Source organism: Eptesicus fuscus, chromosome 19 (genome assembly GCF_027574615.1).
Source record: "Eptesicus fuscus isolate TK198812 chromosome 19, DD_ASM_mEF_20220401, whole genome shotgun sequence".
NCBI classification, from domain to species: Eukaryota; Metazoa; Chordata; class Mammalia; order Chiroptera; family Vespertilionidae; genus Eptesicus; species Eptesicus fuscus.
Window position 1 is genome coordinate 14850717 of NC_072491.1, and position 23704 is coordinate 14874420.

Consider the following 23704-nt stretch of genomic DNA (forward strand, 5'->3'; position numbering starts at 1 on the left):
TTCCATTGATTTGTGAAACAACCTCTTCTCTGAGTTTTGCTTGCGTGAGCCACCTCAGCTTTGTAAGTTTTAGCCATTTACAATATAGGGGTTCTTAGAAGCTGGTTGACTTTGCAATTAGCCTTAACTTTGTCTATTCTGTGTTTACTCGATCTTGTTTTTCTGTTTATGATTCTTTTAGGCTTTGAGAAAATTCCTTCTTATACCCTTGTACACTATGTTTATTTAATGTGATAAATCTGCCTGGCTGTAGAGGTCCAAATTTGGTGACCTCCTCTATCTAGTCTCTTCCTCTTTTTTGTTTTTAAGGTAGAAAAGCATCTCTGGTTTAATATTCATGACTGCAACAAAGACGTGAATCAACATTTATTGAGAGCCCATTTTGTGACACTCATTGCACTACGTGTTTTTATAACATTCCAAACATAGAGGAAAGTTTAGAGAGTAATAAAACATATGCCATGTATTTTCATCCATTACTTTCTTTAATCCTAATGACCACTCTGTGAGGTGGAAATGGAAATAAAATGGTTAAGTAACTTGCAAAAGAGTGAATATTGGAGCTAGCAGTATTCAAACCCCAGTCCGCTTGACCTCAAAGTCTATACTATTCCATATACAATTACTGGTAAATGGGAGATCATGTTGTTGCTTTCTTCTTCTTCTTTTTTTTAAAAAATATATTTTATTGATTTTTTACAGAGAGGAAGAGAGAGGGATAGAGAGTTAGAAACATCGATGAGAGAGAAACATCGACCAGCTGCCTCCTGCACACCCCCTACTGGGGATGTGCCCGCAACCAAGGTACATGCCCTTGACCGGAATCGAACCCGGGACCTTTGAGTCCGCAGGCCAATGCTCTATCCACTGAGCCAAACCGGTTTCGGCATGTTGTTGCTTTCTTAACCTCCACTATGTCAAATCAAATCCCTGATCCTCATTTTCTTTGAGAGTGTCTTGAAGATGGAATACGGATACAGTGTCTTTCTTTATTCCTTTTACTAGTACGTTTTTTTTTCCGAAAGCCTCATTATTTTGAGTTCTCTCATATGTTGTGACAGCAGGTTCCTTTGTCAACCATCCTGTTCAGAATAAATAGCCTGTGCTATGCCAGCATGATTTATTGCGGCTACTTCCTTTCTTTATGTTTTGAGTAATTTTATCACAAGAGGATATAAAGTGTTTTAGACGTGTGCAAATGCCTGCGTGACTTAGAGCAGTTCCCCTGGCTGCTTGGCCAGCTGCCTGTGGACAGTGCTCCATTTTGGTAGGCGAGGAGAGAAGATAGAACAAATGAGGTTTCTCAAACAAGATCCATACCCCAATGTCATCAGCATTTCTCCTCTAATGACACCCACAGAGAACTGCCAAAAGATAGCAAAGGATCAGAGAACGTATACATAAGGTTTATTTCTGTTCTTTGAGCAACTCTGAGTTATTGTGACGAGGACAGAAAGAACTTGTATCACTGAATAGGTGTTGCTAATTGCAAATCCTTTTTTTTGGGACTTTGAAAATGGATTTTATATCTATACTAGAGGCTCGGTGCACAAAATTCATGCACTCGGGGCAGGGGCGGGGGCCTCAGCTTGGATTGTGAGAGGGCACAGGCCAGGCCAAGGGACTCCACCAGTGCAGGATTGGGCCAGGGAGGGACACGGGAGGTTGGCCAGCCAGGGAAGGACTGTGGGAGGGCTCCAGGGTGTGTCCGGCCCGTCTTGCTCAGTCCTGATCGGCCGGACCCCAGCAGCAAGCTAACCTTCCAGTCGGAGCATCTGCCCCCTGGTGGTCAGTGCACATCATAGCAATTGGTCAACTGGTCAACTCTTTGTCCCCTGGTGGCCAGGGCACATCATAGCGAGTGCTTGAGCGGCCTTAGCCTGTCATTAGCATATTACGCTTTGATTGGTTGAATGGCCGGCCAGACACCCGGACATTTAGCATACTAGGTTTTTATTATATAGGATGTGAAAGATTGTTTAATCTTTAAATTGCCTATAAGCATGGAGTACACTGGGTGGTTTCTTCTTTTTTAAATCAGATGGTATCTTAAAAATATTTTACATATCCTATCTAATAAAAGAGTAATATGCAAATTGACCATCACTCCAACACACAAGATGGCTGCCCCCATATGCTCAAAGATGGCCGCCACAATATGGCTAGCAGGGGAGGGCATTTGTGGGCAATCAGGCCAGCAGGGGAGGACAGTTTGGGGGGACCCAGGCCTGCAGGGGAGGGCAGGTGGGGGGGAATAGGCCTGCAGGGGAGTGAAGTTGGGGGGGATCAGGCCTGCAGGGGAGGGCAGTTGGGGACGACCAGGCCTGCAGGGGAGGGCAGTTAGGGGCAATCGGGCCAGCAGGGGAAGTAGTTAGACATCGATCAGGTCGGCAAGGGAGCGGTTAGGGGGTGATCAGGCTGGCAGGCAGAAGTGGTTAGGGGCAAGCAGGCAGGCTGGCAGGTGAGCGGTTGGGAGCCAGCAGTCCTGGATTGTGAGAGGGATCCCAGATTGGAGAGGGTGCAGGCTGGGCTGAGGGACAACCTCCCCACCCCCCGTGCATGAATTTCATGCACCGGCCTCTAGTTTAATTATGAGAAACTGTAATTACATTACAGAAGATTTGGAAAATACAGGAAGAATAAAACCACCCACATCTTGCCACTCTAATAGATATACTAATAATATTTTGATGTGTTTTTTAATCTTTTGCATTAAAAATAACAACTTAGAGCTAGTCTCCAGATATCTCAACATCTCTTCTGTTTGAAGACTATATGATTTATAGTGATGATGCCAAGGAATTTCAAAATGTATATGCTCTGTCATTGAATATATTTATTTAATCAGATATAGATGCCTTTCTAAGGTGGATTGATTTTGTTTCCTTGTTCATTGAGCTGTTAATTCTTGGAAGCTACTCTGGAAAATTAGTCTCATGATTTACTTGTTTTTCTCAGTTGTAAAAAGTAATGACCCTCTTCTTTGTGAATAATTTTTATATTTTTACGAAATATATTTTCTCTGTCTCTAGAAATTAATAGTGTTCAAAAAATGCCTGATGCAATTCATATTTTTTGGACTTCTTATATCCAGACATTAAATATGTCATTTGTTTTATTTTTTAAATAAACAGTTTTTACAGAGTAGACAATAATAAATTATTAAAATATTTGATCACCCTTACACCATATACAACATGGGGCAAAAGTAGGCTTATAATTGTATGTGAAACACAGAGTTTATTCTTGTATTATTACTTATTAACTAGAGGCCCAGTGCATGATTGAATCATGCACGTGTAGGGTCCCCTACACACTTTTGCTTTTGATCGCAGGGGAGCTGGGTATCTGTCCGCTGGTGCACCAGGCCTTTCAGAAGCCTCCGGCGCAGCTCGCTGCCCCAGAGGCCCCTTCTGTGCCGCAGCACAGCCATGGCGCAGACGCTTCGCTCGAGCCGCCACTGGCGACACGAGCTCAGCGTCCCGCCGGCCCAATCGGCCACCCCGAGTCCCGCCCCCACACGCCTCCTGGCCAATCGTGGGCATAGCGAAGGTACAGTCAATTTGCATATTTGTCTATTATTAGGTAGGATTACTGTATTATTTTCTTATTTATTTATAAATTGAATTTATTGGGGTGACATTGGTTAATCAAATTGTATAGGTTCAGGTGTACAGTTATATAACACTTCATTTGTAGTTTGGTATTTTCCTTCTTCCACATTGAAGGTTAGAGGGATATGTAATAGGGTAGTCACCTTACTTGGGTGGTTTGATTTTGGTCAAACCCAGTTGGTTAGACTCTGGTAAAATATTCTCTCTTGACTCTAGGATTGGTAGGAGAGTAGAGAGCCCTGGGAGTATTTCAAAGAGGTTACTCCCCCTTCCACCTGCTGGGTGTGGGAGGAGATTTTTATGTGCTCTTTTCTGTGAGCAACTGGTAGGGCTCTTGGAGGTAAAATTTATGGAAGTGCCCAAGACTGGGATACCTTGATATTTTAATAGTTCCACCTAGTTTACGAGTCTATGGCAACTGGGCCTACAGATACTGGCTCCAGGAGTGGGCTTCTATTCCTGGACCCGTCTTCTTGGTCAGTTGTGATTCTCTGCTCGTCTGTTTCTCTAGTTTTTAGGGCAGCACTTTGCCCTGTGAACCTACATTCCTATGGCTTTAAGAATTACTGATTTTCAGTTTGTTCAGCTTTTTTTTTCTTGTAAGGATAAAAGTAAAGATTTCCAAGGTCTTCATATATCAGACTGGAAACTGGACATCTCATACTTTTTTTGAAATGCAGAAATGTAGAAGTTCATTGCTAATAATGTTAGTGTAATGTCAAAGAAATATATAATTACTTTTCATATTACCAGTTCCTAAGTTATTATCTCAATATGAATTTTAACTATGGTCAGATACTTTGAGGTTTGATTTTATTTAAAATGTTGGTAAAACAGAGAATAATTTTATACTTGTGATTGTGTTTAAAGACAGGATAAATGTTTATAGTGCCATATTATGATACATATTTGGGAAGCTGATACAAATGTCCGACACATATCTTATATATAGATATTTTACAAATCCCAGAAATAATTCCTGAATTGGTAATTAAAATTTTTACATCTATTAAACTTTTTTCAAGTAAAGATTTGAAATGGGAAACTGATTTGTAGATTAATGTCTATTTATGATAAAAACTTTTTGTCATTAATTAAGAACATGATTCCTTTCAGAGTACCACTCAAGATTTTTAAAAAATAAATATTTCTAATTTATACATTTATTTCAATATTTGTGTTTTTTTTTAAACATACATGTTATTTGGTGAAGGGTAATCTTGAATTGTTCTCTAGTTTGATGAGCTGGTATGATAATCTTTCTTTGTCATTTGTTTTAAAACGTTAAGAAATTTTTTGTTTTATTCTCAAAGAAATACAATGATAACTTTTCTAGATAGAATCCAATGTCAATAGTTTGCTTGTGTTTGTTTGCTAAATATGATATTTAGTGTTAAATATAACCTTCTATACTAATTAATTATATAATTATGTACATACTAAATGATATGGCTTTAGCTTTAGGCTAAACCTGTTACACTTTTTGAAGTATATGCAAACTACAAAGGATTTTTTTTGTCAATATAGAGATACATAATAACTAGTTATATTTATTCATTGGGATACAAAGATGTATAAGGGTATACCTTTTCATTTATTGCTTATAGCATTAAAAAGAAGAACACACTGGAAAAGAAAATAAATTTGATTTAAATAGAATTTAATTAAGAGTATTAATATAACTTCCTAAAGAAAGTCCTAGCTATTGGTGTCCAGTTTTAGTTACCAATGCTTAGTCTTTCTTTGGGAAAGTAAAAGATAATCAGCTCACCACTGAGCCACAGGTTTGCCTCTCAGGAACAGTCCTAAGCAGCGTGTGGGAAGCCATATTTCTGAGGCATCACTGCACTTGTGTCTGATCTTTCTTTCTCTCACCTTTAGACACCCAGTGCTATTTCAGTGAAGCACTGAGTTGGTTATGGTTGAAATGCATTTTTAGTTTGTTATAGTTATATGAATAATTTACTTCAGCTTATGAATATTTTAAGTTTAATATATGTACTTATTTTAGTAGCTATGTTTAGGTAGATTGGATACATTCCCCTCTCCTCCAGTTCCTTTAACTGCCCCTTTAAGTAGTAAATACAGTCATTTGTAAGGCATTAAAAATACATTTATAGAACCTTACATTTTATTTAAAATTTTATGCCTTTACTTCAATTTACATTAATGAAGACATTTTAAAAGTAAAGAGGAAATCCATTTATCTTCAGTAAAGCAAATGTAACTGTGTTTAATGTGGTACCTTAAAATAATTATTTTAAAAGCATCAATATCAATAAAATATGCAGAAAACGTGAGGACTAAATTATGAAATCATTAGAACAGCAGCAGAGTTTTAATATTAGTCCTCTATTAAGAACAAACGCTTCAACTTCTGTGTGTTTTTTTTTTTTGGTGCCAAATTAATTCAAATGGATAATTCCAGTATATTGCAAAGCACTAAGCTTTTCCATGTGACAAACCTCAGTTTTCATTTTTTTTTATACGACCACAAATCTGTAGATAGAAATGCCTGCCTAGCATAGTGCACTCAGTTGTGCAAACTTATCTTTTTAGGGTCAAAGAAGAACACAAACCACAACCGACACAGTAAGTAAACGTATTAAGAGTGCAGTGGGCTTGACTTCCGTACCTTTGCCATCTTCTGCTTCCTGCACCCTGGATGGTATTAGCTTACACTAATACTGGAGAGGCTGCAGCTGGTGTGTCTTCTGCTTCCCGACTCTCTGGCTTGTAAGACAGCTGCCTGCAGTTTCTTACTTCATCCACATCCCGACTGGATGTAGTTTTTTGCTGCCTGCTTGTGGTCTGGTTAAGTGTTCAAACTGAATTTCCCTACCTTCTGACTGCCTGGGTGATAGCTGGAGCTCCCATTTCCATTGGCTGCAGCTTTTGTGCCTGTGTATTTTTATTATTATGGGTAAGAAAACATGGGGCCTACCTTGTTATTCCTTTGGTTATTCAGTCACATTATTTGCTTATTTAAACAGGTGGTTTCCCTTTAGTGGGATCACTGAACTGGTAAATAACGTCCTTCAGCCCCAGCAAAAACAACAAAATGAAAAGGAGCCCCAGACGTAAGTAAGCTGATCTGCATAGACTAAATCTTATCTCTGATAGTATAACATACTCAAGAGTATATATTAAAAGACTGCCCTTGGAATATTATCCCATAGAAATGAAAATGGTTAGGTTATGAGTTTGGTACTTTATCCTTTAATTATCCCATAGAAATCTAAAAAGAACACAAGGATAATTTATAGGGAAGTAAAAACAAAGAGGTAACTCTCCCCCCAGCTTTAGTATAAATAAATGTAAAATATATTTATCCAACAAAATATCTTTCTCTAATCATGCAATATATTTCAAAGTATGTTTCCCCCCCCCCGAGGGGACATTAAGAGTTACTAATTCCCAAATGCAATCTGTGGTCAAATAGTTTGGGAGAGATTCTTTTAAAAAAAGATGAAGCAGTTTTCATTATTGTATAACTTCTTAGTTTTGATTTATTTTTTATTTTATTTTTTTAATATATATTTTATTGATTTTATTACAGAGAGGAAGGAGAGGGATAGAGAGTTAGAAACATTGATGATAGAGAAACATCGATCAGCTGCCTCCTGCACACCCCGCACTGGGGATGTGCCCGCAACCAAGGTACATGCCCTTGACCGGAATCGAACCTGGGACCTTTCAGTCCACAGGCCGACGCTCTATCCACTGAGCCAAACCGGTTTCGGCAACTTCTTAGTTTTTAAATGTGCTCCAAAGGTGTTTGAACATACAGTGTTTACTAACTTATTTGACTACTGAGTCCTCTTTTCATTGAACATTTCAAATTACGTTGTACCATAATTTGGGAAAGCAGCAATTTATTCTCACATTGACCTGAAACATTAAAAAAAGGCCCATTCCATTTATTTTATTTATTCTTTAAGAAGTTGTTCACACTTATATCTTTTTAACGTTGTACAAGTCATATAATAATATGTTGTGGATTGGAAGTAACTCTGAGAATGTGAGAAAGACTGCACATATTTAAATTCCAGTCTCCCCATGAAAACATCCATTTTACTCAGAAATGCTCTTACTATCCAGCCTCTGCACTTTTTAAAGTAGGAGTTATGTTTACCGAGAAGATGTTTTGGTTGTAGGAATGGGCAGATTGAAAAGGACATGAACTCTAGAAGAGAATGAGAATGACTACCAGGGGCCCTAAGATGAAATAGGTAGAAAAACATTCACTTTTTGCATATAAGTGCAAACTAGAAGATAAACATCTTTTTGTCTAGTTATCTCCTCATCCATTTTATGTTACCTTGTATGCATTTTATTTAAAATTATGTCACTTTTTTCAGTTTAAATTGAAGTAAAACTATGTTGTGAAGTAAAACTATGTTGTAAAACTAATAGTTGCTATGTAGTTCTAAAATCAGAACTGTTGGTATATATCAGGGGTCCTCAAACTACGGCCCACGGGCCACATGCGGCCCTCTGAGGACTTTTATCCGGCCCGCCGGGTGTTTTTGCCGCCGCTGCCTGTCCTGCTTAGCAGCCGACTCGTCCCGGGCCCGCAGTGCGCATGTGTGGAATGTGCGCCGCACTCTCCGACTCCCCTCCAACTGTCTGAGGGACAGTGAACTGGCCCCCTTTTTAAAATGTTTGAGGACCCCTGGTGTATATAAAGCTAGTTGAAGTCCAGACTGGGTATCTAACAGAATGCTTGATGTAATAGGAACTCAGTAAATATTTCCTTACAACTGATTTACATGTTTTATCTTTTTATGATATAACTAGAGGCCTGGTGCATGAATTCGTGCACGGGTGGGGTTCCTTGGCCTGGCTGGTGATCCGGCCCAATGGGGGCTGGCCAGCGGGGGGCGGGGGGGGAAGTGGGGGAGGGACCACGGGAGGTTGGCTGTGAGAACGCACTGGCCACCAGGGGGCAGATCCTGCATTGAGTGTCTTCCCCCTGGTGGTCAGTGTGCGTCATCACTACCGGCTGGTTGTCTGGTCGTCCAGTCGTCTGGTCATAATGGTCACTTAGGCTTTTATATGTATAGATAATAACAGAGACTTATTTGTAAAATATAGAACGCTTCTCTTTCAAGTGGCAACTCAGAGACCTAAGCTGCTTCCCACGTTGTTCGTAAGCCAGCTGAAACCCATAACCAACCACCAGGGTTGCTGCATCAGAGAAAGAGAGAGACTGGAGTACCCACACTTATTCTTTTTCTTTTTTTTAAAAAATATATATTTTATTGATTTTTTTACAGAGAGGAAGGGAGAGAGATAGAGAGTTAGAAACATCGATGAGAGAGAAACATCGATCAGCTGCCTCCTGCACGCCCCCTACTGGGGATGTGCCTGCAACCAAGGTACGTGCCCTCGACCGGAATCGAACCTGGGACCCTTCAGTCCGCAGGCCGACGCTCTATCCACTGAGCCAAACCGGTTTCGGCCCACACTTATTCTTAATTGTATAAAGCAGGATGTGACATAAGCCACTTTTGCTCACAGATCATTGCCCAAACCTTGTCACAAGGCTCTTAAATAACTGCAAGGACCTCTAAAAAGTCTTTCCATGTGCTCATGAAGAGTGGCGACTTTATATAACGAGCAGTAGTAACATCTATTACAGTTATTTCACCTTTGGTTCTCATTTATTGCAATGAGATGGAAATTTCAGGATGACAAAAGATCAAGATTTGCCAAAAGAATGCTGCTATAGCAAGGGTATCTCCAATATTAGCCCTAACTCCTGGTACTGACGTTTCCACTGAAACTGCTGTAATGACTTGGCATCAAAGTCTAATTTTATAAGACGGAAGACTAGGTTTAATAATATAAAGAACATTTGAATACATAAGCGTCTTTCAGAAGGAAGGAAATTTGTTGTATTTTTTTTTCAGGGAACACCTTAAATTTTGTCGGGGATTTCAGGGAGACTTACTACATTCTCTTAGGTAACAGTGAAAGACGAATAGATTAAAAATGTGACAACAATGAAAATATACTTAGGGCGTACTGAGAAACCATTAGTTGATCATCCGCTATGTCAGAGTTCAGTAAAAAAAGAGGAACCGTAAACAATAATTTTTAAAAGGAGAAGCAGAGATATCAGAAAGCATTCTTCTGTTCTTAGGTGGAAGCTGTCTCCTTTGGTTTGCCATCTGCTTGATACAAGAGCCATTGGTTAGCTGTTTCCCTCCAAAGAGCATTTGCTTTAGAGGAGTCTTAAGACACTCCTATTTAAACTCTCCTGATGAGGCAGATTTCCAAAAGTCTAGGCAAAATTGTTTGCGTCTTTTTAGTGGTGAAACATGAATTTAAGGATCAACATTTGGAGGCTTTCACTGATGTGCTAATGGTTATTATGGCATTGCTGTCTTTTCCATTAAGACTCTGGGCAGTTTTTTTCTCCTGTCTTTTCCAGAAGACTAAATATTTAGGTTTTTGGTCATAGTTTTGGAAAGACTGCTTGTACCGGTTGATGATAAGACTGGGTGTATCATGGATTTCATTCTGTACTTAATCATGTTAACTTGTAATAGAGCTGAGTCTAGGATCAGAGGTGAAAATTTTAAATGCATGGGAAGCCTATTATTAATTCACTAGAGGCCCGGTGCATGACATTCGTGCACTGGGGGGTGGGAGGGGTTCCCTCAGCCCGGCCTGAACCCTTTAGCAGTCCAGGAGCCCTCAGGGGATGTCTGACTGCGGCTTAGGCCCACTCCTAAGCCGCAGTCGGACATCCTTAGTGCCACCACCCCTGTGCTCGCCAGCCATCAGCCCAGCTTGTGGCTAAGCGGGGGAGTGCACTGACCACCAGGGGGCAGCTCCTGCATTCAGCGCCTGCCCCCTGATGTTCAGTGCGTGTCATAGCGAGTGGTTGTTCTGCGTATTACCCTTTTATTCTTTAAGATAAGGGAGAGTTGATGGTTATTGAAAGGGTTGATTTTATTGCTTTGAAGGCTAATGGCATGGAAACTGAAGGGTCTTTGAGAATATCGTTAGTTTAATTTTACTTAAAAATTTTTACTTTTTCTTTCTTTTTCTGAAGATTGAGGATGATATGGACAAAAATGTTTTATTATAAGCTATGTGTTTCTTATTGGTGCTTGACTGGTCCAATCAGTTGCTAATGCAGTTGTGAAACAAGTTACAAAGCCAAAGTACTATACATTCTGGAATATATGTTGCTCTTTATTTTTCTGAAATCATCCCTGTAATGAAAAGACATGGATGGATTTCTTTTTAGTGTTTATAAAATCTATCTTATTCTGAGAAACCCTCAATTTCTTTAGTTGGATTTACAAAGTACTTCTTGGAGAAGAGGAAAAACCTCAAACAATCATACCTACACCTAGAGAGATTACAGCTGTTCCCCCTTATCCAAGTTTTTGCTTCCTGGTCTGAAAATATTAAGTGGAAAATTCTGGAAATAAACAAGTTATAAATTTTAAATTGTGTACCATTTTGAGTGGTGTGATGAAGTCTCACGCTGTTCACTCTGTCCTGCCCAGGATGTGAATCATCTCTGTCCAGTGTATCCACACTGTGTATGTTACCCACCCATTTAACCACTTTAGTGACCATCTCAGTTATCAGAAGAACAGTGCTGGTGTTCAAGAAACCCTTATTTACTTAACCAAGTTCAAGAGTATTGATGCTGGCCCAGCAGGTGTGGCACAGTGGTTGAGCATCTTCCCATGAACCAAAAGGAACCTGGTTCGATTTCCGGTCAGGGCACATACTTAGGTTGCTGGCTCCATCCCTAGTAGAGGGTGTGAAGGAGGCAGGTGATCCATGATGTTTTTCTCTCATCGATGTTTCTGTCTATCCCTCTCCCTTACGCTCTCTCTAAAAATCAATTTAAAAAAAGCATATTAAAAAAAGTGTATGTTGGCAATTTGGATTGCTAAAGAGAAGCCAAAAAGTGCTTCTTTAAAGTGAAAGTGTGAAAGTTCTAGATATAGTAAGGAAAGCAAAAAAAAATCATATGCTGAGGTTGCTAAGATCTACGGTAAGAACAAATCTGTGAACTCGTGAAGAAGGAAAAAGAAATTTATGTTAGTTTTGCTGTTGCACTTCAAACTGAAAAAGTTATTGGCTACAATATGTGATAAATGTTTACTAGTTAACATGGAAAACTCATCAAATTTGTGGGTGGAAGACATGAACAGAAAATATGTTGCCATGCCCAGCTGGCATGGCTCAGTGGTTGAGCGTCAACCTATGAACCAGGAGGTCCCGGACCAGTTCCAGTCAGGGGACATGCTTGGGTGGCAGGTTCGATCCCCAGTAAGGGGGTGGGGGTGCAGGAGGCAGCCGATCAATGATTCTCTTTCATCATTGATGTTTTTATCTCTTTCTCCCTCTCCCTTCCTCTCTGAAATCAATAAAAATATATTAAAAAAAGAAAGAAAAAGAAAATATGTTCCCATGTTGTATCAGAAAGAATTGAGCCTATTGGAAGACTTTAGTGAGGGGTCCCCCGAAATGACTGACACCAAGCCATTTACTGTACGTAAGGGGTAGTAACACAGATTCAGGAATAGGTTTCGACCAAAAATATAACAATTACTGGAGGAAAGAGAGAGAGAGAGAGAGAGAGAGAGAGAGACCATATTCATATAACTTTTATTGCGGTGTGCTATGATTATTTTATTATTAGTTATTGTTCTTAACTTCTAACTGTGGTTTGTAAATTAAACTTTATCAAAGATATGTATTGACAAAAACTTAGTATATGTAGGGTTTGATATTATCTGGTTTTAGAACTCCACTGGGAATGTATATCTTGTACGTACCTGATGGAATCTGTGAAAAGGGAGATAAAGAAATTTAGCATCAATTTAGAAATTCTCAATGGTTGGTACTGGAAGTTGTAGTAAACAAACCTTTAAAGATTATTGTATGAAAGTAGTAATGTATATTATTAGTTTATGGAGATCATGAAAGCACATAACTATCAGATAAATGAGAAAATAACAGCAACAAAAACCCATGTGGCTGGGTATAAAATTGCTGGAACAGCAGGATTACCACAAACTAACAGATTGAAGAACTCGAAAGTGAAGAAAATTTATTTTGGAAAACACTGAGTTCCGTGAGTTGCTTTAGTGATGATGGAGACATTGATGTAGAAATAAAAAAGGGGGAAAAGCCATTTTTTCCAAATTATTACGGTTGTTTTTATTTTTAAAATTTTTCTGTTTTTTCTTTGTTTTGGTATATGGTCTTTTAAACATTCATTTGTAATAAAAGTTTTAAATTAAGTATGAGTATCTCTTTGACTCTTATTTGTATCAAGGATTGATTTGCAGAATATGGCCTGTGGTTCAAATCCTGCCTGCTGCCTGTTTCTATAAATAAAGGTTTATTGGAACACAGCCAAGCTCATTTGTTTGCATGTTTTCTATGACTGCCCTCACATCCCACCAGCAGGTTTGATTAGTTGTGACAGAGACCCTGTGTCCACAGGGCCGAAAATATCTATTTCTGCACCTTTACAGAAAACGTTAGCTGACCTCTGATTTACATCACTGGAAGGTTATATATTCAAGTTGACATACTTAAGATCTTTTAGACCTTTCATTGTATTTGGAGTTTGGTTCTGACAGTGTTGTTCGGGAGTAGGAACGAACACAAAAACAATGAAATGGAATACAGGGTCCATAAGTAGACCTAGGCACATGTGGAAGCTTAGTATGTGACAGATTGCCATCGTAAATCAGAAGAAGAAAGGATAGACTATTCAGTGGTCCTGGGAAAATGGAATCTCTATACAAAGAAGGTTGAAATTCTTACATCATATCACATATAAAAATAAACATCAGATCAATTAAAAGCCTACATGTGAGAGGCAAGACAATAAAACTAGTAGGAGAAACTGTAGAATTCTTCCGACTTAAAGGTATGTAAGGATTCTTTTTAGAGCCAGCTACTGAAATCACAAACCATGAAGGGAGAAATTGATGTATTTGACTACATAAAAATTAAAGATTTAATTTTGTTAATTTTTGTTTAACAAAGGACACAATGTTCAAAATTAACAGTCGATTGGCAGACCAGGATATTTGTGCCCAGGCGGCATGGCTCAATGGTTGAGTGTTGACCTATGAACCAGGAGGTCATGGTTTGAGTCCCAGTCAGGGCAAGGGGCATGCAGGAGGCAGCAGATCAATGATTCTCTCTCATCATTGATGTTTCTATCTCTTTCTCTCCCTCTGCCTTCCTTCTCTGAAATCAATAAAAAATAAAATTATTGCCCGTAGGACCAAATCTAGCTCACTGTTTTTTGTTTGTTTTTAAATAACTGGAGAGTTAAAAATGGTTTCTGTATTTTGAAATAGTTGAAAAAAATTTTTGACAATATTCTGTGACTTTAAAGTGACATGAAATTCAAATTTGTGTTTATAAATAATGTTTTATTGCGACACAACCATGTTCATTAATTTATATTTTACTAATGGTTGCTTTCTGGCTCATGCTTTTTACATCCCATTAAAGAAGTCTTTATTTAACCCAAGGGCACAAATTTCTTCAATATAGTCTTCTAGAAATTTTATAGTTTCAGTCATTACATTTATTTCTGTAGTCCATTGATTATAGTTCTGTAATATATTGAGTTAGTTTTAATATAAGATGTGTAGGAGTTGAAACTCACTTTTTTACACATGAATTTCCCATCGCTTAAAATACTGTTTTTTTTTTTCTTCTCTAATTCATTACCTTGGAACTTAAAAAAAAAAAGACCATTTAAATAGTGAACTGTTTTTAGACTCTATTATTTTCCACTGGGATATGTGTTTCTCCTTTGCCAATGCCATATTGACTTGATTACTTGTGTAGCTTTGACAGTAAGTCTTGAAATCCGTTATTGTTTTAGCCTTCTTCTCTTTCAAAATATCTTGCCTATTCTAGGAATTATGCTTTTCCATATAAATTTTAGAATTAGCTTGTCAATTTCTTCAAAAAATTATGCTGAGATTTTGTGATGTCACTGAATCAATAGATTGATTTGTAGAGAATCAATATCTTTCTTTTTTTGTTCTGTTAATTCTCACACGAGGTATATACAGCATATGTTTTGCAAAATTCACTGAACTGTATATCTCAAAGGGGTGAATTTTACCGTACATAAATTATACCTAAAAGAAAAAATTGGCCCTAACCGGTTTGGCTCAGTGGATAGAGCGTCTGCCTGCGGACTGAAGGGTCCCAGGTTCGATTCTGGTCAAGGGCACGTACCTTGGTTGTAGGGCACATCCCCAGTAGGGGGTGTGCAGGAGGCAGCTGATCCATGTTTCTAACTCTCTATCCCTCTCCCTTCCTCTTCTGTAAGAAATCAATAAAATATATATTAAAAGAAAAAAGAAAAAAATGACTTTAAAGGAGTTCATTTCACAGTGCTAACCTTAAGTCATGAGGTAAATTAAAACTAGAGCTCTGTGAATGAGCCCTTATTATCTACTTAAGCACAAAGCATACTTTCTTTTTCACACAAACAATAAATTCAAATAGCCATGTCATTGATCTTTAGAGAGTTGAAGGGAAGGGGAGAGACAGAGAGAGAGAGAAACATTGATGCAAGAAAGACACATCAATTGATTGTCTCCCACAGGCACCCCGACCCAGGCCAGGGATCGAGCCTGCAACCTAGTATGTGCCCTGGTGACCAGAATCAAATCTGGGACCCTTCAGTCCTTGGGCCGACACTCTTAATCACTGAGCAAAACCGGCTAGGGCCATTTTAATATTCTTTACAATAGAATAAATAGTTCTCTGGATGACTGTAGCCATGTAAGCTGTGTGATGGTACTCAGAGACATCACCGTACAGGAGTTCTGATTGGTGCATAGTCTTCAATAATTACAAGGAGTTACTTGAATGAAACTGCTGTCAAAGCAGTAAGACTGCATTTATGCATCTAGCATTTTCAGAATTGTTGGTAACCTGGGCATATTTTTCTCAAATAATCCTGCCTCTTGTTACCACAAGGCCTGACTTGCTCATGTACACCTTGCTGACAGTACCTTTGGTAATAACACCCAAAGTTGTATAAAGTGGGGATGATGGATTCTTCTTTACACCAAGTATCGACAGGCAAAAGGTGGCTTTCGGTTCAGGATGTGTTACATGGGCCTTCTTGAAACGTGAGCCCATTGGCCTAATGCATCTTCCATATTTAGGTGGTTTTTGAGTAAGCCGTCTCCAACAAAGCACTTCAGTAACCATCCTCTTCCACGCGTTTTTCTTTCTCTTTCTTGTTCGAGTAACTTTTTTAAAAATATTTTATTGATTTTTTAAAAAAAATATTTTATTGATTTTTTACAGAGAGGAAGAGAGAGGGATAGAGAGTTAGAAACATCGATGAGAGAGAAACATCGATCAGCTGCCTCCTGCACATCCCCTACCAGGGATGTGCCCGCAACCAAGGTACATGCCCTTGACCGGAATCGAACCCGGGACCCTTGAGTCCTCAGGCTGACGCTCTATCCACTGAGCCAAACTGGTTTTGGCTTTTATTGATTTTTTACAGAGAGGAAGAGAGAGGGATAGAGAGTTAGAAACATTGATGAGAGAGAAACATCGATCAGCTGCCTCCTGCACATCCCCTACTGGGGATGTGCCCACAACCAATGTACATGCCCTTGACCGGAATCGAACCCGGGACCTTTCAGTCTGCAGGCCGACGCTCTATCCACTGAGCCAAACCGGTTTCGGCTCGAGTAACTTTTAATACCTCTGTTTTTCCCTGAGCATGAACTTTGGGCAGAGGGACTTCCCATTTTCCAGCTTCCACTCTTCGTTTTTGTTTAATCATATTGGGAGGTACTTTAGCTTGGGACAGCCTCTCTCTGTCCAGTAGATAGGCAGGAACTGCTCCTTGTGGAGTCCTTTCATCATTCTTTTGTTTGGTGTTTCTCTCTTTATGCATCTTGATAGTCTTTTTCATTTGTATTTTCTCAGCATGGCGCTGTTTATAGTAGAGCTTAGCCTTCAGACCAGTCATCTTTTTTGCCTTTGAACATTCCGGCGCCTCTCGACCTTCCTTCTTTCTCTTCTCCTGGTAATCCAGACAATATCCACAGCGTTTATGGTGTAACTCGGTATTCTTATTTTGTGGCATGTTTTATATTTTAGCATTTGCATTTGACTCTTACAGTTTCTGCTTTAATACCCCATCTGTTTATGTGTTATCCACCTTTTTCTATATATCTTTCACCTTCACAATTTAAAAATTCATTGATGAGAGATAGATAGAGAGAGAGAGAGAGAGAGAGAGAGAGAGAGAGAGAGATGGATTTGTTGTTCTACTTATTTATGTATTCATTGGTTGATTCTTGTATGTGCCCTGACCGGAGATTGAACCCGCAACTTTGGCATATCAAGAGGATGCTCTAACCAACTGAGCCACCCGGCCAGGGCCTACCTTAACAATTTTAATTATATAAATGTCTTTGTCTAATAATTTCATCATCCTTATCATCTCTGAGTCTAATTATATTGGTTATTTTATCACTTGACAATGGGTTTTTTAATCCTTGTTATTTCCCCCAGAGTCTCATGGGTTTGAATTGTGTTTATGCTTTAAAGTGGTCATGCCTTTTCTGTCAGACCATTAATGTTGGGGATTAAATCACCAGGCAAGCCGGGAGTTCACATAGGTTTGGATGTTGTTGTTTTAATCATTACCTTTAGTGCACCGCGGTCTTCAAATTCTGTTAATAGTGGGTTACTGTTGCCTTGTGCTTAATTAGGATGGATGCAGGAGCACCAAGAAGCCACTGATCATCTCTTCTACACTCACCTATGTGCACCCCCTAAAGGATTCTTGGTTAATATGCTCTGCTCCCAATGTTACTCATGAGTAACCAGCGGAAGCCTGTGGCAAAGGGCTTGTGAGTGTGAACTTACCCCTAACTATTCCAAATTGACATGTTTGCCCACACTTGGCCATTAATAATTTGTTGAAGTTCTCACTGATTTCCACTTGCCTGCCTAGATGGTGGCTACCTCTTACTCCTGTGCTGTGCCTAAGGTGAAAGGTGCCCTTGTTACTCTGTGGAGGGGCTTGTCACTCTTTGGAATTAAACTTATATGTTTGCCTTCTCAACTCTCTGATGGGCTCAAGAAAAGTTGTGATTTTGTAGCCTTTGGTCAGTTTTAGAATGGGAGTGACATTAGTTATAGTTTTGTAAACCCTAAGCGGAACTAATTATAGTTTTAAAATATTTTCAATTTTCCTTATAAAAACAATGGAAGTGAAAGTTATATCACTCTTTGTTATTTTTATTTTTAAAATATATTTTTATTGATTTCAGATAGGGGAAGGGAGAGAGAGAGAGAGAGAGAGAGAGAGAGAGAGAGAGAAACATCAGTGATGAGAGAGACTCATTGGTCAGCTACCCCACTGGGGATTGAAACCCCCCTCCCCCTCTCCCCCCATCCCTGGCATGTGCCCTTACTGGAAATTGAACTGTGACCGCCTGGTTCATAGGCCGACGCTCAAGCACTGAGCCACACCAGGAGGGCTATCACTATTTATTTTTAACTGGAGTAAATAATATCTTTTCCTAGATATATTTTTTCTTATTCTTTCCTTTTATTTTTAAAGTAAAACTTGGCCTTTTATTTGCCCCACCTTATTTTGTAGGATCCTAATATCTCACAGTGTTTTTATAGCCCACTAATGTCCAGACGGCTGAACAGATTTAAACAATTAGTGAGAGCACTCATCCAGTGTATTCCCCTCTGTCTGGATTCTTAAGATCACTCCAATTCAGATCTTATCTGAGTGATTTGAATTTCATAGGTTTTGGTTTCACTGTGTAAGTCAAATTAACTGCCTTTATTTTGAAATTAAACTTTGCAAAATAATGTAAATATTTTAGAGTGTATGATTGAAAATATATTGCAAATAGTAGGTAGAAACTTTACAATTATAATAGAAGAAATATCTCCATAGATATATATTGAATTAATTGGGCCTTGCATTAATATGTATATCAGAAGGAAGAATTAGTTGCAACACTTATGATATGATGTGCCATATAAGATGTTATTCCATTATCAGAAAATTAAATTTTTATTCTTTTATTCTCACTCTATGGATTTAAATTTTCTTTTTAAATTTTGATTGATTTCAGAGAGGAAGGGAGATGGAGAGATAGACACATCAGTAATGTTAGAGAATCAATGATTGGCTGCCTCCTGCATGCCCCCTACTGGGGATTGAGCCCGAAACCTGGGCATGTGCTCTTGAGCGAAATTGAACCCAGGATCTTTCAGTCCGCAGGCTGATGGATGCTCTGTCCACTGAGCAAAACCAGCTAGAGCTCTATGGATTTTTTTGATATGAAATTCTGTCCACAGATTGTAGTGGTAGTTTTTGTTTGGAGACCATCAGGAAACTAATTTTTCCTCACTTGTTTTCTTTGCAGAAAACTTCATCAGCAGTTCGAAATGTATAAGGAGCAGGTGAAGAAGATGGGAGAAGAATCACAGCAGCAGCAAGAACAGAAGGGCGATGCTCCCACCTGTGGTATCTGCCACAAAACCAAGTTTGCGGATGGATGTGGCCATAACTGTTCATATTGCCAAACCAAGTTCTGTGCTCGTTGCGGAGGTCGAGTGTCTTTACGCTCAAACAAGGTACAGAAATGAAAATCATACGTAATAATTCTCCTTCAGTTAAGCTTATTGTGAGCAAGTGCAGAAGACAACTGAAATTGATATTCAGATTAGCCAGGGCCTTCGTTTTAGTTAAAAAAAATTTAAATTTTTTTGAGTTAAAAAATATATTTGCTTCATTTTTTATGTCCTTTAGATTATGATTTGGTTTAGAATCATAGAATCCTAGACTCTCTAAGATGATTAATAGAATTTAGAGATCTAATTCCTTTATTTTGCAGGTACAGAAAACTCAGATCCAGGGAGACTAAAGTTCCTTTTTAAAGCCACAGAACTGACTCTAGCTTTTCCATTGCCACACAAGTTTATAAAGTTTGCACATACACTCTTCCTTTTGAGAGGAAGAGGCTGCTTTTAGCTTTGAGATTCTGTGTTTCATAATTTGAAAGCTTTTCAAGCTGCATTACCTTTTTATTTTTGTCTTAACATTAATGAAATAAACATTAGACTATGGAATTTCAAGAAGAAATGTTAAGGATGTTTTTCACACTTATACTAGATTTTTGGAGTTTATCCATCCACTTTAGAAAAATGTTAATGCTACCCAAAGAATGTTTGTTGAAATCAGCAAAAGCAGTTTTTAAAAAAAAAAAAATTTATCTCCTCACTAGTATCTTATCAACCAGTTCTTTATTTATATGGCTTTAAAATAGGAAGCTGATATCTTTATATAGATATAATAGTGGTAATTTTGTTCCCCTGTATGATTTCATTTTATCCATTTTCTCATTGCTCCCCTTTTCTCATTGTTTTGTTTTGTTTCTCATTGTTTTATTTCTATTAATTTTTCACTGATCTGAAAAATGATAATGATTTACTGATTATATTTCTGTTTTACTGATTATATTTCTTTTTCTTGACTAGTTGTATGGGCTAGAAATGCCAGTACAATTCTGAATAGAAGTGTTGAGAGCAGACATATCCTGCCATTTTAAAAAAAATGTGTATCTTTTTTAAAAAAAACTTTATTGTTGAAAGTATTACAGATGTCTCTTTTCTCCCCCTGTTGACCTCCTCCACCCTGCTCCAGATTCACAGACATTGAAGCATCAACAGACACATCCTGTCTTGTTCTTGATCTTAGGGGAAAAGCATTATCTTTCACTATTAAGAATTATGTTAGCACCCTAGCTGGTTTGGCTCAGCAGATAGACCATCAGCCTGTGGACTGAAGGATCCCAGGTTTGATTCCGGTCAAGGGCACATGCCTGGGTTTTGGGCTTGATCTCCAGTAGGGGGCATGCAGGAGGCAGCCAATCAATGATTCTCTCTCATCATTGATGTGTCTCTCTCTCCCTCTCCCTCTCCCTTCGTCTCTGAAATTTTGTATTGCTGTGCCTTCAAGTTTTCTAGTCTTTTTCTCCAGCAATGCCAAATTTTATGTTACTATGTAGTGTATTTTTCATCTTAGACATTTTAGTTTTTATATCTAGAATTTCAGTTGGGGCTTTTTTATATCTTTCATGATCTACTTAACTTTTTGAACATATAGAATATACTTCCATAATTCTGTTCATGTTCTCCTTTGCTAATTCTAGCATCTCTGTCAGTTTTGCGTTGGTTTTGATTATTTTCATTACATTGTGGATTTTCCTGACTCTCTGCATGCTTGATATCTTATGTTGGATGCCAGGCATTGTAAATTTTACTTTGTTGGGTGCTGGATGTTTTTGTGTTTCTATAACTCTTCTTTAGCTTTGTCTGGGATGCAGCTCTGTGGAAGCATTTAACACTTTTGTTAGATGATTTGTTAGATGAATATGGAACAGTGCTCAGTGTAACACTAATTATTTTCTTCTAAGATAAGGCTTTCATGAGTACTATAAGAAATGCCCCAATGAATTATGAGTTTTTCCAGTCTTGCTGGCGGGAACATCCACTGTTCTCCTTAATCCTCTTAAATGAGTCCACCCCATTCCCACTGCTAGGTGTTTTCTCACGTGCATGCTCACCGATCATTACTCAGCTGACTTCTCGAAGGGGCCCTCTGCAGGTATCTCCAGTGAGTTCTCTCTCTAGGTGTAGCTTTCTTTTCTCTGGTAACTTGCCCTGTGACATCTGGCTGTGTTGCCTTCCTCAGGCTCTCAGTTTTAACCCATTCAAGTCAGGACGCCTGCTAAGCTGCACTTCGGTTCCTCTGTCCTGTTCTGCTACCTGAAAAGTCCTTCAAAGCAGTGAGCTGGGACAGTTGTAGAGTTTATCGTGCTTGTTTTTCATCTTTCACTGTCTTTTGTTGCCTTATATCCAATGTATTGTAAACCATTCTTTCCTGTATTTTATCCGTGTTTTTTTTGTTTTGCTGTTGTTTGTTTTAAGCAGGTGGAGAAATCTAGCCCTTGTTACGCCATTTAGTCAGAAGCAGAAGTCTCTCACGACATCTGATTACAGTTTGCTTGAAAATAACATTTCTTGATTTCTGACACAGGTCCCTTTATGCTGAGCACCGTTTTTGTCAATAAAAAGTACAGTGAAAAATTGGAATACCCCTTGAAGATCTGTTGCAATTTAATCTACTATAAAATTCTGTATGTTGTGCATTAGTCTGAAGGAGATGGTTAATAGAAGAAGGAATGCGCCCCACTTTTCTCATATTTTTTTCTTTGATCTGAGGAACGTGTCAAGGGAGTAAAACATAAAAAATAGTCTAGAGTTTAGCTCAAGAAAGATAACCTGGATTTTTAAATTAGTTTTTCTACATTTTCATCAAGGTAAGAAACTTGTCATAAGAGTGCAGTAATTTACTCGGGATAGTGTTCCTTTGAGAGATAGGTATAAAGGTGTCTGTATTCTGAGTGAAAGGAGTGTTGAGTTCAATTTCTGTCTTCAAGTTGGATCGTCATTCAGCTGCCTGATGCAGTAGAAGAAGGCTTCAACTTCCAATAGGTGCTGAATGCATGTCTTTGATTTATCATAGCCCTAAAGGACTAAGCCCAGTTAAACACTATTTTTAATGAAGTAGAATAATGAGAATACCAGTATTTTATGGCTCACAATGTAATTATAAAGCTATTTGAAAATTAGGTTAGTATCCTTTTAAGAATCAAGATAAAATAATCTTGTTTTAATTTTGAGGCTCTTAAGATGTGGAGCCATCCTTAAAAATTAATTAATTCTTTTGAATGTATTTAGGATACAAAGGAAATAAATGGGGTATGAGACATATAGAAATTCCAGTACAAGATTTTATGGAATATTGCTTCCATTTATTTCCTTTTAAGATGATACCCCCTTAATAAGAGCCATATATTTAGTCAGATTTAAAAATGATGACTTTATAAAGGAGAAATTATTTTGTAATCATAAAATGATGACTGTAGTAGGAAACTCATTATGATAATTTAAAACGAGGATTATTTTAAGCTTCAGTGTGTGGCAACATTAAGTTTTTGTTTCCTTTACTTTTTGGTGCAAAAATATGTTACCATCAGCTTAACGTTTAATCTAATTTTGAAATATAAAGAACATACAATTTTCAGAATTGTATTGTTTAATTTATAAATGTAACATGAGATTTTCTATCATGAATTATCAGATTTGAAGCAGAATGAATTATAACTTTATAATGATTATAAAAGTGCTGCTTAAGTGAGTCCTTTAAAATATATTGGTGTTTCAGTATACCAGGCGGTAAGAATGGAATGATAATAATGACATGCTCCTTTATAAGTGAGTCATTAAGTATCATTTATATGAGTGGTTTTAGTGACTAATATTTAAATTGTGCATTGAGAGATAAAATAATGCTTAGAGTAGTTTTTCAATATTGTAGGCAGTTCCTTTCCTTTTTTTAAAATTTCAAGTCACTGTGTTTACCCCAAATCTGTAGCTAGTGTGCTAGTGCAACATGCAGTCATTCCCCCTGCATCAAAGGCGAGCATGTCGTATGAATTTTCTTTTAGACCTCAGAGAATTTCTACATCCTGGTATACTGGGGAAAAATTGGACAGTCTTCAGAAGAGGGTGGCGTTTGTTGAGAAAATTAGGAGAACCAGGTTTAGTTCCTGCCATGGTATTGTGTGACTTATGTTTGATGTTTCATGTCATGTCTTAGTGCGTCTGTGTTAAAATCTGTAAAATGAAAGCATTAATCTAACTAATTTATACGGGTGTTTTTTTAGTTTAACATTTTTTAAATTTTTAAATGAATACTTGTTTGCTCATGAATTCTTGAAGTACCTGAGAAGTACATTTATATAGCCAAATAATGTACCACTTAAACAATTTTTAAGAAGTAATAAAGAAGCTTCATTAATTCTCTGATGTTACTATATCTAGCATATTGTGTGTTAAGCTTTGGTTTTTAACTTTTCCCACATTTATATAACATGGGAGTGTTGAGGACACCACTGTTTTTAGAAAACTATATTTATAGGAATTTGAGGAAC

General features: G+C 38.0%; 2 protein-coding genes across 24 annotated transcripts in view; one reads left to right on the top strand and one right to left on the bottom strand.

The window, feature by feature from the left end:
• The window catches only part of RIMS2 (regulating synaptic membrane exocytosis 2), a 357229-nt gene that overhangs the window by 37865 nt on the left and 295660 nt on the right, over positions 1–23704 (top strand). For 16 of the 23 annotated variants that reach the window (XM_054708318.1, XM_028155991.2, XM_028155993.2 and 13 more), the window contains exon 2: positions 19070–19280. In XM_054708318.1, coding sequence (XP_054564293.1) covers positions 19070–19280 — 211 coding nt within the window. Of the gene's footprint in view, positions 1–6173; positions 6207–6607; positions 6695–19069; positions 19281–23704 lie in introns of all 23 variants that reach the window. The other 7 variants (XM_054708317.1, XM_028155990.2, XM_054708319.1 and 4 more) reach the window with 1 other exon arrangement.
• LOC103292293 (ribosome biogenesis protein NSA2 homolog) lies at positions 15594–16755 on the bottom strand. Its single transcript, XM_054708327.1, has 3 exons — positions 16360–16755; position 16095; positions 15594–15901 (listed from the first exon to the last, which is right to left on the bottom strand). The coding sequence occupies exons 1-3, from the start codon at positions 16753–16755 to the stop codon at positions 15594–15596; spliced, it is 705 nt and encodes a 234-aa protein (XP_054564302.1).